The sequence below is a fragment of the Empidonax traillii genome, unplaced genomic scaffold (genome assembly GCF_003031625.1).
Source record: "Empidonax traillii isolate 1590-97213 ecotype Southwest subspecies unplaced genomic scaffold, ASM303162v1 scaffold691:size399616, whole genome shotgun sequence".
Taxonomy (NCBI): Eukaryota; Metazoa; Chordata; class Aves; order Passeriformes; family Tyrannidae; genus Empidonax; species Empidonax traillii.
This window is the reverse complement of record NW_020955884.1, coordinates 55350-69480: the sequence shown is the minus strand read 5'-3', so window position 1 is coordinate 69480 and position 14131 is coordinate 55350. Positions and strand designations below refer to the sequence as shown.

Below are 14131 nucleotides of genomic sequence, written 5' to 3'. Positions count from 1 at the left end.
ACAGTTTGGCCAAAGGGTTGGAAATACACTGCAGAAAGTATTTAAATAATTGGGAAGCAGAGAAGGTGCTGTTAAAGCTTGGTGTCTCTTGGCAGGTGGGAGAACCCTGCAGATCCTGAGTGCCCAGGAGGACAGTGCTGGCACATACACCTGTACAGCCACCAATGAAGCTGGAGAGACCTCAAAGGACTATGAAGTGAAAGTCCATGGTATGGAAATACTTGGTTGCTGTTGTTTTGTTTTGGGGTTTTCTTTCATTCTTCCATTTCCCCCATTGCACTGTTCCTGTCCTGATGAATACCAAGTTTTCTGTTAGTGGCTTTGTTCAGCAAACATCTGCACTGGCCCGTGGCATTGCTGGAGCAGAGACACTGGAAAAGCTGGCTGTTGCATCCTTTGCAATGCTGCTACTGGGCTAAAAACCTTTGTACCACCCAGGGGAGGATGTGTAAGAAGCACTCAACTGCAGTTTCTTCTGGAATGCTTTTTTTTGGTACCGATTCTCAGATCAGACCGGTGCAGCACGATGGGAGATGTGAGCAGAGAACCTCCTGAGCACAGGAACTGTTTTAGAAAAATGATAGGAGAGGGGACCCATAATGCCTATTGGGAAACTTTCCTGAGTAAGGTGAAACAGGAGGATACTATTTTTATATCATTCCATAAAATTCTATATGCACAAAAGCTTTCCCTTGCCAGACTTCCTGTCAGCACGTTGTCCTTTAGAATCTGTGCCTAATACACAGTTTTAATGCTCAAACTCTTCATTATAGGCTCAATCAAGCATGATTTTTACCTTTTTTTTTTTTTAATTTCCTAGTCTGAGTTGGAGTTGGTTTACCCCCTTACAGTAACCATACTGTTACTTTAATTACACTAATAAGGCCTCATTGGATTTGGAATAATGAGAAGATGACAAAAGAATTCATTATTGAAGCATAGCTATGTAGCAACGTAAAACCCCTCCAGCCCCAAATGCCATTGCAACTGTCAGTTATTACTGTTCTGGAAGCATTAGGGAGAATTTAAAATTTCCCATTGAAAAAAAAAAGAGTGGAAAATGCTTTGAAAGCATTTACAATAATTTAAACAATATTATGAGACCAAGCTGGGGGGTAGCTGAACAGTTTTGAAATGTTCTGGTTTCCTTCTGATTCAGAAGGAAACAACATTTTGCAACACTGGGATTTCAGTGGAGTGGAAATGTTGAGTTTTGACCAGCTACTTTGAGTGTGGACTTCAGTTCAAACATATGTTTCTGGGAATATTAGTTTCCATTAAAATGCTTTTTAATGATGACAATAGCCTGAACTTTATGGCATTCAAGCCAGGCATGAAATAAAGTGCTGTAGTTAGGTAGGCTGTAGTCAGGTTTGCATGTTTAAAAGTGTTGAACAGTTTTATATATTCGTATGTATAATAAATGTACTAAAAATGGTTGAAAATACATAGACATATATCTTTATATATATAGAAGTAAGAATTTGGCTTTTTATATCAGGCAGTTTATATCAGGGATCTTGCTTTCCCTGAGGTCATCATCCAGGCTTTCCCTTTGTCTCGTTAATTCTGAAATGCTGCAGCAGACAGTAAGTCAGGACAGTCTCTCCCTTTGTTTTTGTGCAGTTCCCCCTACCATTACCAGAGGGGATGTCTCAGGGACAGGGCTCTCTCCCAAGGAAGTGAAGATCAAAGTGAACCACAGCCTGATCCTGGAGTGTGAAGCTCAGGCCGTTCCTGCTGCTGCCATCAGCTGGTACAAGGATGGACAGGTCAGTCACAAACTTCCTTCCCTCCCAGGGGGATTTTGTACAGACACAGTTTGTATTCCCTGTCTCTGTTAATGAACAGCCAGGGGGTGTAGCAGCTCACTGGCACTTCCCACCCTCTTGCTAGCAGCATCACCCCTCACACATCTTGGGGTGTTTGCTGCGGGCCAGACCTCTACCAATCCACATCCTTGTTTTTTTTTGGGTGTCTGGCAGTGCCCTGAGACACCAGTGCTGGAATTCCCAGGCCTTGCACTGGCCTGTGCTACAAAAAGGTGGGCGCTGTGTGGCAGGAGCATCCCACGTATGACCACGAGTCCCTTGGCTGTCGTGTAAAGCCCCAAAGGCCATGTTACAGATGGTTTGCTCAAGTGCTGCCCTTGCAGAAGTTGCAGAGAGCCTCCCACTTGGTCCTGGCAGAGCTGACAAAGCCACAAGAGCGTGTGGCCCCTCGTGAGGGCGAGGCGCGGTTCCTGCCGCACACAGCGGCGTGAGGGGAGCGGCACAGCTGGGGAGGGCAGGGCCACAGGGCCCCCTCAAACCCGGGGTAAGGACAGGAAGAAACGGTGCAACTCCTCTAGAAAGGAGAGTATAATCTCTTGCTTTAGCTCTTCTTGGTAAGGCAATCATCGTGGACCAGCAATTCCTGGATTTCCCAAGCACGTGGAAACAGCCTGGAGTCACAGGGAGGCTGTGTGTGCACCCTCGGTTTCATTCGAGCATGCACTGTAATTCCGGGATCTCCTGGGAGCACTGAATGGATTGCCACAGAAAAATTATGTTGGAGGGGTTGAGAGGTCCCTAAAAGCAGTGGTTCTCCACAGCTGGCTGCCACTGGCACAGCAGCTGCTTCTCCTTAGGCTGCCCCGGCTTAATGGCTTTCACTCCCATCATGGACAGAATTAACTGTCCCCTGCAGGCTGGCAGTTCAGTGCCAGCTCCATAACCATGGAAATGGGGGATCCTGGAATGGACCTTACAACTCATCCAGTTCTAACCCCTGCCCCGGGCAGGGACACCTTCCACTAGCCCAGGTTTCTGAGGTAGATGGGCACTCCTGAGGTGTCCTGTTTTCAGCCCTGAGAGATGGGCTGTGTTAGAGCAGTTCCTGCTGTCTGTGTGCTGTGCCTTAGGGACAGTAACCCCCAGTCCTGTGTCTCTGTGCTGCTGCTCTGTCCTTTCGTGCTCACACCGTGTCCTTGCTGGGCAGCAGATCCAGTAGAGTGAGTCACATCCAGTTGTTCACCTCACAGAACACTGGTGGTTTTCCACATGTATATTTTCCATCAGGTCATTGACTTGGCCAGTGAGTTCAGGGGTTGGATCAACTTGATTTAATCCAATGTCAGGACAGCCCTGGTGGGGATGGCATCCCTCCTCAGCAGCATCTTAACTGGGGTTAGGAGTGATGTAAACCCCCTTCCTTGAGCAGACCAGCCACCACAGTCAGGGTGAAGATGCAGTTTCTGACAACCATGAAACGAAAATTGCCTCCAGGACCTTGGAGCTTGATCAAGTTTACTCATATTACTACCACAAATATGGCTATTTCTAGTGTGTGTTTTGCTTGGTATTAATTTTCATATAAAATCCCATTACAGCTACTTAAGGCAGATGACCACGTCCTGATCCAGGCCAGTGGCCAAACTCTGCACATCAGGGAGGCCCAGGTGTCTGACACCGGGCGTTACACGTGTCTGGCATCCAACATTGCTGGGGAGGATGAGCTGGAGTTTGATGTCAATATACAAGGTGAAAAGAGAATCAAATTCTTCTGGTAACCTCCTTTTCTAATCTTCTGGGATGCTGGAATTTATAGTTTTATATCCTTTACACCTGTTTGGTCTAATCCAATGCTTTTGGGGTTTGTGTGATTTTTATTTCATGTATATTTTGCTGATCTTTACACAGTATTTGATTATTCTTTTATATGTTGTGAAAAGTGGAGATTTTCAGAAGTCAGTGGAATGACATAACAACTCTGGTCTTCCTCTAAGTGACAAGAAAAGGTTTTTGTTGAACTTAAACTAAGACATCATATTTTATTTCTCTGTACTGAATAGTATTTAGAGGCCCCAGACATCAGCATTCCATTGGCCTATGCACTGTGTGTGACTACAAGAAAACAATCATGAGTAATTTCTGAAAATTTAGACAGAATGTGAACTTGAGTGAAACCAGACAGCTTATTGTTTAAGTGGTGGTGTTGACTGATATCCTCTGGGTTTGTTAGCAGGTCCTCTTATGCTGTTATTTAGTAGTCTTCAGAAAATGCACAGTAGATTGCTCAGTTGTTCATCCTGATGAGAAGAACTAGAATTTTCCTGAGTAACTGGAATTGGAGGATAGAGGTTGATTTAATACAGTAATCTTTTATTGCTTTTATTTATTATTTCAATACCTTTTCATTTCTTGACCTCAAACCTCACCATTTCTGCTGCAAAATGTGACCATTTTTCTTCTCCTTTGTTGTAGTCCCTCCTAGTTTCCAAAAGCCTTACAGGGAGTGGGAAGCTGGGAACACGGTGGGTGCAGGAAGAGTTGGAGAAAGCAAAGATGTGATTGTGAACAATCCCCTCTCCCTGTACTGTGAGACCAACGCTGTCCCCCCTCCCGTGCTCACCTGGTACAAGGATGGCTCTGCCCTGAGCTCCAGTGACAAAGTGCTCATCCTGCCAGGTGGGTGTTCACGTGGCCCTCTCTGACCTGAAGCCACCAAGATGATCCGAGGGCTGGGACAGCTCTGCTGGGAGGAAAGGCTTGGGGAACGGGGATTGTCCAGCATGGAAGAGAAAAGGCTTCAGGGTGACCTAACTATGGCCTTCCAGTGCCTGTGGGGGCTACAGGAAAGATGGAGAGACACTGTTTACGAGAGATGGAGGGACAGGATGCAGGGAATGGCTTCCCACTGCCACAGGGCAGGGTCAGATGGGATATTGGGAAGGAATCATTGGCTGGGAGGGTGGGCAGGCCCTGGCACAGGGTGCCCAGAGAAGCTGTGGCTGCCCCTGGATCCCTGGGAAGTGTCCCAGGCCAGGTTGGACGGGACTTGGAGCAACCTGGGCTGGTGGGAGCTGCCCCTGCCCAGGGCAGGGGTGGCACTGGATGAGCTTTAAGGTCCCTTCTGTCCCACTCTATTCTGGGATACTATGATGAAAAAATGGCCTTAATGCTGGTATTTGTATAGTAATAACAGACTTCTTCCCTGTAGAACATTCCTTTAATGTTCTTTTCAGACTTTGTTGGCTGGAGATGTTTCTCTCCAGTCCTTGGCCTTAAGCTGTTTCCTTTTATTTAAAAAATTAATTGCTAAAATGGCGTGAATGTCACCTTTTAACTTTCATAGAGAATCACAGAATCCCAGACTGGTTTGCATTGGAAGGGACCTTAAAGCCCCTCCCATTCCCCCCCTGCCATGGGCAGGGACACCTTCCACTAGACTAGGTTGCTCCAAATCCTGTCCAGTCTGGCCGGAAACACTTCCATGTGCTGAGAAATACAATACAACAATGATAACTTCTCTCTGATGTGTTCCTGATTTATTTCCTTATAAAATTTGCTTTGACAAAATTGTAATTGGAGTAGAAAAGCCTTTTAACCAAGCAGTGAGGGATGGAAGTCATATTTCCAGCAGAGGAATGGCCGTGAGCTCCTGCGTAACGTCATGTGGGCAAGGGGAAGGCTACCGATAGTCCTGGGAGTCTTGTTGTGCAGAGCTACTTTGGGATGGGGGGTGTAAAAAAGGGTAATGCCTTCCTGGCCCCCTTGCTCATCTGTTGGGAGAGCAATGACAGCCACTTCCAGAATGTGTTCCTAAGATGATAATCCTTCTGAAGCAATTTATGTGGCAAAGCTTTTGCCTGTTAGTTCTGTGCTGTCTAACTGACAAATATTTCTCTTCTTGATGGAAGAATAATGCCTGACTGCAAATTGCTGCAGAATGTTACTCCTTTCTGTGGAATTAATTGCTCTTTTCTAACATTTCACTGTGAACATGGCTTAAATCCAAGAATCTGCCAGTAGAAAAAAGTAGCTGTGGAATAAAAGCCTTTAGTTACTTATAATTCAGACCAAATGTTTGACCATTCATAAATTTGCTTGCTCAGGTCTCTGGTGGGCCGTGGTGTGGAAATGATGGAGTTCCTTGGTGTGTGTTGCTTGCAGGAGGCCGAGTGCTGCAGATCCCGCGGGCCCAGCCCGGGGACGCCGGGACTTACACGTGTGTGGCGGAGAACGAGGCCGGGCAGGACTCCATCCACTACCATGTCCACGTGCTCTGTGAGCTCCCCTGCTTCCCCTTCTCCTTCTAGTGGCAAAAAAGAGTTCTCTGCTGACTAAGGAAGCGTTGTAGCCCAGGTTTCCTTCATGGTTTTAAAGTCTGTGTATTTGTAAACTATTAAATTGACGAGTTTAGGGTGCTGGAGTTGTAGAACTACCCAGAACTGTGTGAAACTGTTGCTCGTTCAGAATGTTTCTAGGTTTTTATTATAGGAACTTCATTGTTACTGGAAAGAAAAGTGTGGGTAGAAATCCAGGATTTATCTTGGTACTTCTTGTTCCTTCTCCAGCTTCCCATAGAAAATTCTGACCAAGGCTTTTCTCTCTCTTTATTTTGATCATCATTTTCTAAAATACCCGCAGAACTCCCAAAGGCTGAAGGGGATTGAGGGTGTAGATCAAAGAATGCTGCAGAACCGTGTTGACCATCTGTTCTGTCTGTTGATGCACTCAGGGTTTTGGTCTTGAGAAACACATTTCTTTACCTTTGCTGCTGTGTATGCCACTGAAAATATGGATTTACTGTTATGAAGGAGTTATACCTCAGAAATCAACTTTTATTTCCATAACAAAGAACATGATGGACTAAGTGGAAAATGAGTTTTCACCCCTACTTCTTCCTGGCTGCTGTGAATAAATGTAGTTGTCCTGCAGTCCTTTGAGTTATACTGAGTTGTTTCAGCTGAACTACTCCTGGGGCGTTCTTATCTTTCACTGGAGATTTCTCTACTTCCTTCTGAAAACCCAGTCTGATTTAACAAGCACCCCTGAGAGGTGCTGAGTGACAGTGTTCTCTCTGTCTGCAGTTCCCCCATCCATCAGTGGAGCCGAGGGTGACCTGCCTGAGGAGGTGACTGTGCTCGTGAGCAAGGTGGCAGTGATGGACTGTGTTCCCAGTGGGAGCCCTTCTCCAAGCATCACTTGGCAGAAGGATGGCCAGCTCCTGCCAGAAGATGACAAACACACGTTTTTGTCCAGTGGAAGGAGGTTACAGGTAACTCGTGGTGAAAAGCTGATGTTTGGCTTCACAAACATAAGCCAAGCTGCCCATAAACCCAGATCTGTTTAGTTTTGCTGAGTGTGCAGTCTTTGCTTTTTCCTGCACGGTGTTGCAAACATAAGGAATTTATTTCCCTTCTTTCTCTCCCTCAGGTGCTGCTTCTCATTCCTGTGCTGTTTTGTGGGGTCATGCTGTGAAGCAGTCACTGAAATCACTTGGTTTAAAATAATATTGACTTCTGTGAAGAAAATAGTGTATTCTGAACAACTTTCCCTTTCTGTTGTTAAATTGGATAATACTATCAAACCAATTAGAGAACTGGTCTTAATCCTTCCCATCTGATTCTTTGACAGCGTTGTCTATGCGTTAGTTCCACAGCCATATGTTCTCTTTTTTTCCTTAGATTTTGAATTCCCAAATAACAGATACTGGCAGGTACGTCTGCATTGCAGAAAACACAGCTGGAAGTGCCAAGAAGTATTTTAACCTTAATGTTCACAGTAAGTACAATAATCCATAATTTTCTGTCTTCTGCCAAATACCAGTTTAGCTTGATGTGTGAGTTTTAGAGTGCTCAGGCTTTATGCAGGTAAATCATCTTACGGGGTGTGATGGGCATTCTGACAGACCAGAAATCAAGGATCGCTTTAAAGTACTTTGGCAACATGTGGCTCTTGATACCACATGGATTTGGCTCCTTAGAGGTATTCCAGAAAGGTGGGAATTGTTTTTGAGGGAACCTGGGTAGTGGCTGTCTGCTCACCCTGTGGGGGTTGCTGAGCTCTGACATCATGAATTACAAGCAGGTTGAATACTCTGCTTTGATGTGTTCATAAAGTAAATGTTCCAAGGAAATCGATGGTTAGAAAGCATTAAATGAAGATGCACACCATTGTAAAAGGTTGCTTTTTAGAAATGTGCCCTTTTGAGTTCCCTTCTGTTCTCTGTTTTTGGTTTTGTTGTAGAGTTAAAATAAATTTTGACCTTAAGCACCAGAAGTCTAAAACAAATGCAATCAAGAAATTGGGACACTTTTCACTGAAAAAAAAAAAAAATCTCTACTACCTTCCCTTCTTCTCCTGATAGCCTCAGAAAACCAGGACATCTCTAATTAATGTTTCAGAGTAAACCCAACCTTTCCCTTTTATTTCTGCCCACTCTCCATTCCCCCACTTTGGGCCTTCCATCCTGAATTGCAGAACAGAGGAGCATTATTCCCTCTAATTCCTGTGCACCATTCCATGGTTAAAGCTCCCAAGGGATACTGGCAGCTCCATCCTTGCTTGCTCTCACAGTACAATTTGCAGACTTGTATCCCAACTCCTCCATGGGATCAGTGTCCTTTGTCACTCCCTGCACTGGCAAAGCCTCTCTGTCCAGTCTGGATAGAAAACAAGTGCTGTGTTCTCTCTCTCACTTCAGCGCAGGACCAGCATCCCAGGAATGGGGGGATCCAGGTTATTCCCTACACAGTAATTCCCTTTTCCCTCATTTGCCTACAGCAGATTTACATCCTAAATGGCACAAATTTATAGCCCTTTTTTCTGTTCAGTGATACAACTAGCCAAAAATAGTGGTGTCATGGGAAGAATTCGCCCTGGAGTCATTCTTTGAGAAGTTATTTTCCTTCAGTGGCATCTGTCTAAATTTTCTGATGTGTGAGTTTTGTATTTAAATCAAAATATTTCCCTTTTCTTGGCATTTGTGTTTTAATTTAAACTTCTTGTCTTTAAAATACTTGTTTAGAGTGACCATAGTCTAATCCTCTTCTCTTAAAAGCAGTATTTGCCTGAAGGTTCAATTCTAACTCAACATTATTACCAACTTAGGTCTATTATTCTTAATGCAGTTTAATTTGAAAAATTAGAGTGTAGCTGTTCAGGAAAAGACCACACAGGGTGAAGCACTGAGGGAAATGCATTATCACTAAGCACCATGATCTGTGTCCTGTCAGTGTCAAAAAAAAGGCTTATTTCCAGCATTTTTGTGTGTTTCTAATGGAACTGCTTTCATAAATTTTAATAAAATATTAAAGATGGTGCTCTTTATGAGGTTGGAAAAATCACTTCTGGTCTCCAAGGTGAGTGATAAAACTGATAGAAAACCTTTTAAAACATGGAAAATAAGTACCCAGTTTTAAAATCTCAACCTTTTAACCTTAATATAGAATAAGTAGGTAATTTGCCTACGGAGTGCTATAATTGAGCCCATTACTGTGGGCACATACAGATACATTTGCATATGCAGATTATTTGTGGGGGCTTTTTGCTGAAGAAATTGAAATCACCCACTTTTTAAGTAAGTTGCATTCAGGACAGCTGAGATTTGGCCCTGTATATTGAATTACTCACTGCCAATAATCACATCTGTGGGAAAGGAACTGTAAAACTAAATAAATATAAATAACTATCAAATGTCATCAGATCAGAATTCTCTACTTACTCTAGTGAACCATTTCATGCTCTTTATCAGGAAAATATCCTTCAGTTATTCCAAGCTGAAAAATATGGACTGAATTCCCCCATTTACATGGACTCCTTGTTTCTCCAATGCCCAGAGGAGCCATAAACTTGCCTTAATGACTGGTTTGTGTCACTCAAGTGACAGCAAACAACTGGAGCATTTCGGGTGGAGATGGGCCAAAATACTTCAACGTTTCTGTCTTTGAAGAAGAGGATTCCATGTGTTCTTTGGAATGATTTTTCCACCCTATAGAGCCAAAAACATGCTTTTGCTTTCCTCTTAAGTGTTTTATATATCCCCACTGCAAAAACATGGCAACTAAAACTTGGGGATTATTAAAAGGAAGAGATTTACAGTTATTTCGTTTTAAGTCATTCTTGTAGAAAGGTCACATGTCAAAATATTGTTGATTTAAAAATACTGGGACTTGTGAGCTTAAAAAATGCACCCCTTGGAGCAATGGTGCAGGCCAGGATTCTGAAGTGCTTAGCTCGCTGTTAAACATCAGGTTTGTGTGGTTACAGAACAGCCCTGAACTGAGGCAGGAGCAATCATTTTTGGTTCTCTATCATGAGAAAATGGACTATTTCAGAAAGAATAGGAGCAATAAGAACTTAGGAAGGAGTGACAGTCATCCTACATAACCTGCCAAGGTGAATCTAATCTGTGCTGCCTCGCACAGCAGGTATCTGATGGGGCATGGTGTTAGAAAATTGAGAGTGCATTAGTCAGGACCTCGTGGAGGCTCATTAGCCTTCCCAAATCTCAAGCACAGAAGGACTGCAAATGAAATAATGGACGTTTTTGTGAATTACAGGAGCTGGAATAACCATTAGATTGATTTCAGTCATATTTCCAGATGCCTCCAAAAAACCAGCGGATCCATTCGTGGGATGTGAGAGTTTTTTGCGACTTGTCGCTCTGGTGAAACCCAGCAATGAAGCTTTATTTTAGTAAAATTGGTGGAATATCTTTTGCTGATGCAGTGTAAACCTATTATTGTGTGTTTCTCTCCACAGTTCCTCCAAGTGTTGTTGGTACTAACCCTGAGAATTTGACCGTGGTGGTGAATAATTTCATCTCTCTGACTTGTGAGGTCACGGGCTTTCCACCCCCTGATCTCAGCTGGCTCAAGAATGGAAAACCTCTCAGTTCAAATTCCAACACTTTCATTGTGCCTGGTAAGGAATCTCAGCTATTTCTACAGCCTTTGGGCTCAACTTCTGTGTGGTTTGTCTTGATAAGGCTCGTGGCCACTATTTATGGAGCCTTTTGGACCTGCAGTTTTAAAATAGCATTTGGGATTAACACAATCCTCCCAGGATAAATCTCCAACCTTCTCTCTTTGCTTCAGGTGCTCGGACGCTGCAGATTCCCCGAGCCAGACTACCAGATGATGGGGAATATACTTGCATTGCCAGGAACCAAGCTGGGGAAAGCCAGAAGAAGAGTTTCCTAACCGTCCTTGGTTTGTCTTTTGCTGTTTTCTGGAATTATACATACTCCTTGGAAAACAGAGGGGGGTTATCTGTTTTACTGGGTTGTTTTGACAAAACCAAGGCAGAAATAACTCTGAGCTTCTCCTGCAGTGCCCCCAAGCATCAAGGATCCCAGTGGAGCCTCTCTGACAGTGCTGAATGTGCGGGTGGGCACCCCAGTGACGCTGGACTGCGAGTCCAATGCCATCCCACCCCCGGTCATCACCTGGTACAAGAACAGGCTCAGCATTTCCGAGTCTGCCCATGTGGAGATCTTGGCAGATGGGCACACATTGCGAATCAAGGGTGCAGAGGTAGGCCAGGCTGTGGGGAGGCTGCACCTGCCACTGCTCTGCTGCTGTCAGACAATTATTTTCATCTGTGTTTGTATATTTAGTTGCTGTCAGTCGGAGATGTGTTTGCTGGAGGCCTTTCTTGCTGTGAGAAGGACCTTGAGTTGGCAGAAGCACAGGAGGGTGTTCGTATCTCTAGACTGGAGGATTAAAATCAGACTCCACAATGATTTCTTTTTAAATATATTTTAATTTTAGGTTTCTGACACGGGCCAGTATGTGTGCAGAGCCATAAATATTGCGGGGCGAGATGATAAAAATTTCCATCTTAATGTTTATGGTGAGCACTCTCTGCATTATCTACAATAGTTAGTATAAAACCATAGACTTTGTAGATTAGACAATTCAAAACCAGCTTACAAAATACATTTGTTAACCAAACCATTTTTCTTGCTTCTGTTCAATTCCTAGTGCCTCCAACTATTGAAGGCCCTGAACAAGAGTCGATCAGTGAATCCATCAGTAATCCTGTCACCTTTGTGTGTGATGCCACTGGGATTCCTCCACCAACATTAGTGTGGCTCAAGAATGGAAAACCAATAGGTAAAACATTCTCTCATGCTTTTCACTCCTTGTTTTCCCCTCTTTGAGGCACCCCTGTGCTATTTGTTGTCTCTTGGTTGTTTCTTCTTCATCTGTCTCTACACAGACTCTCCTGGTAACTGATTGCAATCTTTAGAAATTTTGAGGAAAGAATTTCTCCCAAAAAAGATGTTTGCTCCCCATGGCCTGGTTTGCAATAACGACTTGTTTACATATTTTCAGAAAACTCAGATTCCCTTGATATTCACATTTTATCTGGTGGAAGCAAACTTCAGATTGCTCACTCCCAGCTTCTGGACAGCGGGACCTACACGTGTATTGCCTCCAATGTAGAGGGAAAAGCTCAGAAAACCTATGTGCTTTCCATCCAAGGTAAGGGATGAGGGTTCAATGAGCAGAACTGGTTAAAAATTTAGCGAGTGTGACACTGTGTCTGTGCCGGAAGCCCCGAGATAACATGAACATGTAAGAAAGTAAAGAATTCAGAATGTTATTTTCATGATCTGTACTTGGGGGGAAATTGTTAGAGGGTTATACTGCTGGAAATTTGCACGGAAAAAAATATTGTGGAACTGGAATTCTGATCGTGGAACTTGAGTACAGTCGTGCAGGCTATGCTTGTTTGCTCCTGGTCACATCCTCCCTTCTGCAGAGCGCTGGAGCAGCTTTGGAAGATTGTGGAGCACCACACACAGGTGGCTTCAGGAGCAGAGATACCCTGTTGCCTTTCTTGCCAGAGCAAATGGGAGGAGTTAGCAAAGACATACAGGCAGAATTCCCTTAGGAATACCTTTTTGCCCCCCCGGCTCCAGTGACAATGGAATTGCCTCCACCCCCAAAATGGCGGACGTGCGGCTCCCCCTCAGCGCCACACATAAAATGGCTGCCGGCCATGCCCCCTCAGCGGCTTTCAAGGTCAAGCCATGCACCATTGGTGCCAGCCATCTCTCCCCTCAGAACCCCCAAGCTGCTGGCATGGGCTCAAAATAGCCCCAAATTGGCTCTAAACGACCCCAAATGGCGATTTGCCCTTGAGTTTCCCTTTTTGACCTCTTCCACTTAATTCCAGTTTTTTAAACCCATTTTTCGTGGTTTTTACCCCAATTTCCCTTCTTGTAAAGGTAAGATGGGTTTAAAATAAGGAGGGAAAAGTAACAAATAGTTCAAAAAGGGGAATAAAGAGGTCTGTGGGGCTGCTGTGGGTTTAGGGGTCACCTGTGGGTCTATAGGGGGTGCCAGGGCTGGGTTTTCCTCTGTTCCTAATGTGCCCCTGCCTGTCATGTTTTCCTCAGTGTTAGGAATTGAATGTGAAGCTGTAAATGTGACTGAAATTGTTTGAAATGCTCAAAATTTACCAGAGAACAGGCTAGAAATGGCTGTTGTTGGAGTGGAATAATTGTGTGGCTGTTAACAGGACTATGATGATCTTGATCATAGAATCCCAGAATGGTTTGGGTTGGAAGAGGCCTTAAAACTCCTCTCATCCCACCTTCCACCTTCCACCAGCCCAGGTTGCTCCAAACCCCATCCAGCCCGGCCTTGGACACTCCCAGGGACAGCCACAGCTTCTCTGGGCACTCTGTGCCAGGGCCCAGACCTTGTTCAGGTGCTACTGCAGTGGGACTATTTCTGGTTCAGGTTATGTTTCTTGCTGCTAAATCCTCTTCCCTCCTTTGTGCATTTCCAGTTCCTCCCAACATTGTTGGCTCTGAGATGCCAAGTGAGGTCAGTGTCCTGCTGGGAGAGAGCATCCAGCTGGTCTGCAGTGCCCAGGGAGTGCCCACACCCAACCTGCAATGGCTTAAGGATGGAAAAACAGTTGCCAGTGATGATTTACAAAGAATAAGGCAAGCAAAAATAAGCAGACACTGCATATTCTTCTATAATTTCAAGGCTCAGAGGGGGAATAAAAGAGGGCCCTTTGAAGGGAGTGTGAAAAGGGCCTGAGTTGGAGCTTAGCCAAGTTAAGAACATCATCTTCCTCTTTAGCTTCTATAAATCTTGTATAATTTTTTACTACTTTCATTTTTTCTTTTTTTTCTTTTTTTTTTCTTTTCTTTTTTTTTTTTTTTTAACAGAGATAAGTATATGATACTTATTTCTTTCTCAGTTAATAAATTCCATTAAAATTCATCAGCTTCCTGAAAGTTTATTAAGGTCAGTAAGTTCCATTAAGTTCCTTTGGAGGAGAAAGATCTGAGGCATGGAAACATTTTACTTGATGCTTTTCATTATGGGTTCTTCAAA

General features: G+C 44.1%; 1 protein-coding gene across 1 annotated transcript in view; it reads left to right on the top strand.

Moving 5' to 3' along the window:
* Window positions 1-14131, top strand: part of HMCN1 (hemicentin 1) — a 155456-nt gene that overhangs the window by 102263 nt on the left and 39062 nt on the right. The window contains exons 51-64 of the mRNA XM_027899853.1: window positions 96-209; window positions 1627-1772; window positions 3371-3521; window positions 4245-4448; window positions 5934-6047; window positions 6854-7041; window positions 7451-7547; window positions 10530-10691; window positions 10865-10978; window positions 11100-11302; window positions 11540-11621; window positions 11753-11884; window positions 12107-12256; window positions 13572-13731. Coding sequence (XP_027755654.1) covers window positions 96-209; window positions 1627-1772; window positions 3371-3521; window positions 4245-4448; window positions 5934-6047; window positions 6854-7041; window positions 7451-7547; window positions 10530-10691; window positions 10865-10978; window positions 11100-11302; window positions 11540-11621; window positions 11753-11884; window positions 12107-12256; window positions 13572-13731 — 2017 coding nt within the window. The remainder of the gene's footprint in view (window positions 1-95; window positions 210-1626; window positions 1773-3370; window positions 3522-4244; window positions 4449-5933; window positions 6048-6853; window positions 7042-7450; window positions 7548-10529; window positions 10692-10864; window positions 10979-11099; window positions 11303-11539; window positions 11622-11752; window positions 11885-12106; window positions 12257-13571; window positions 13732-14131) is intronic.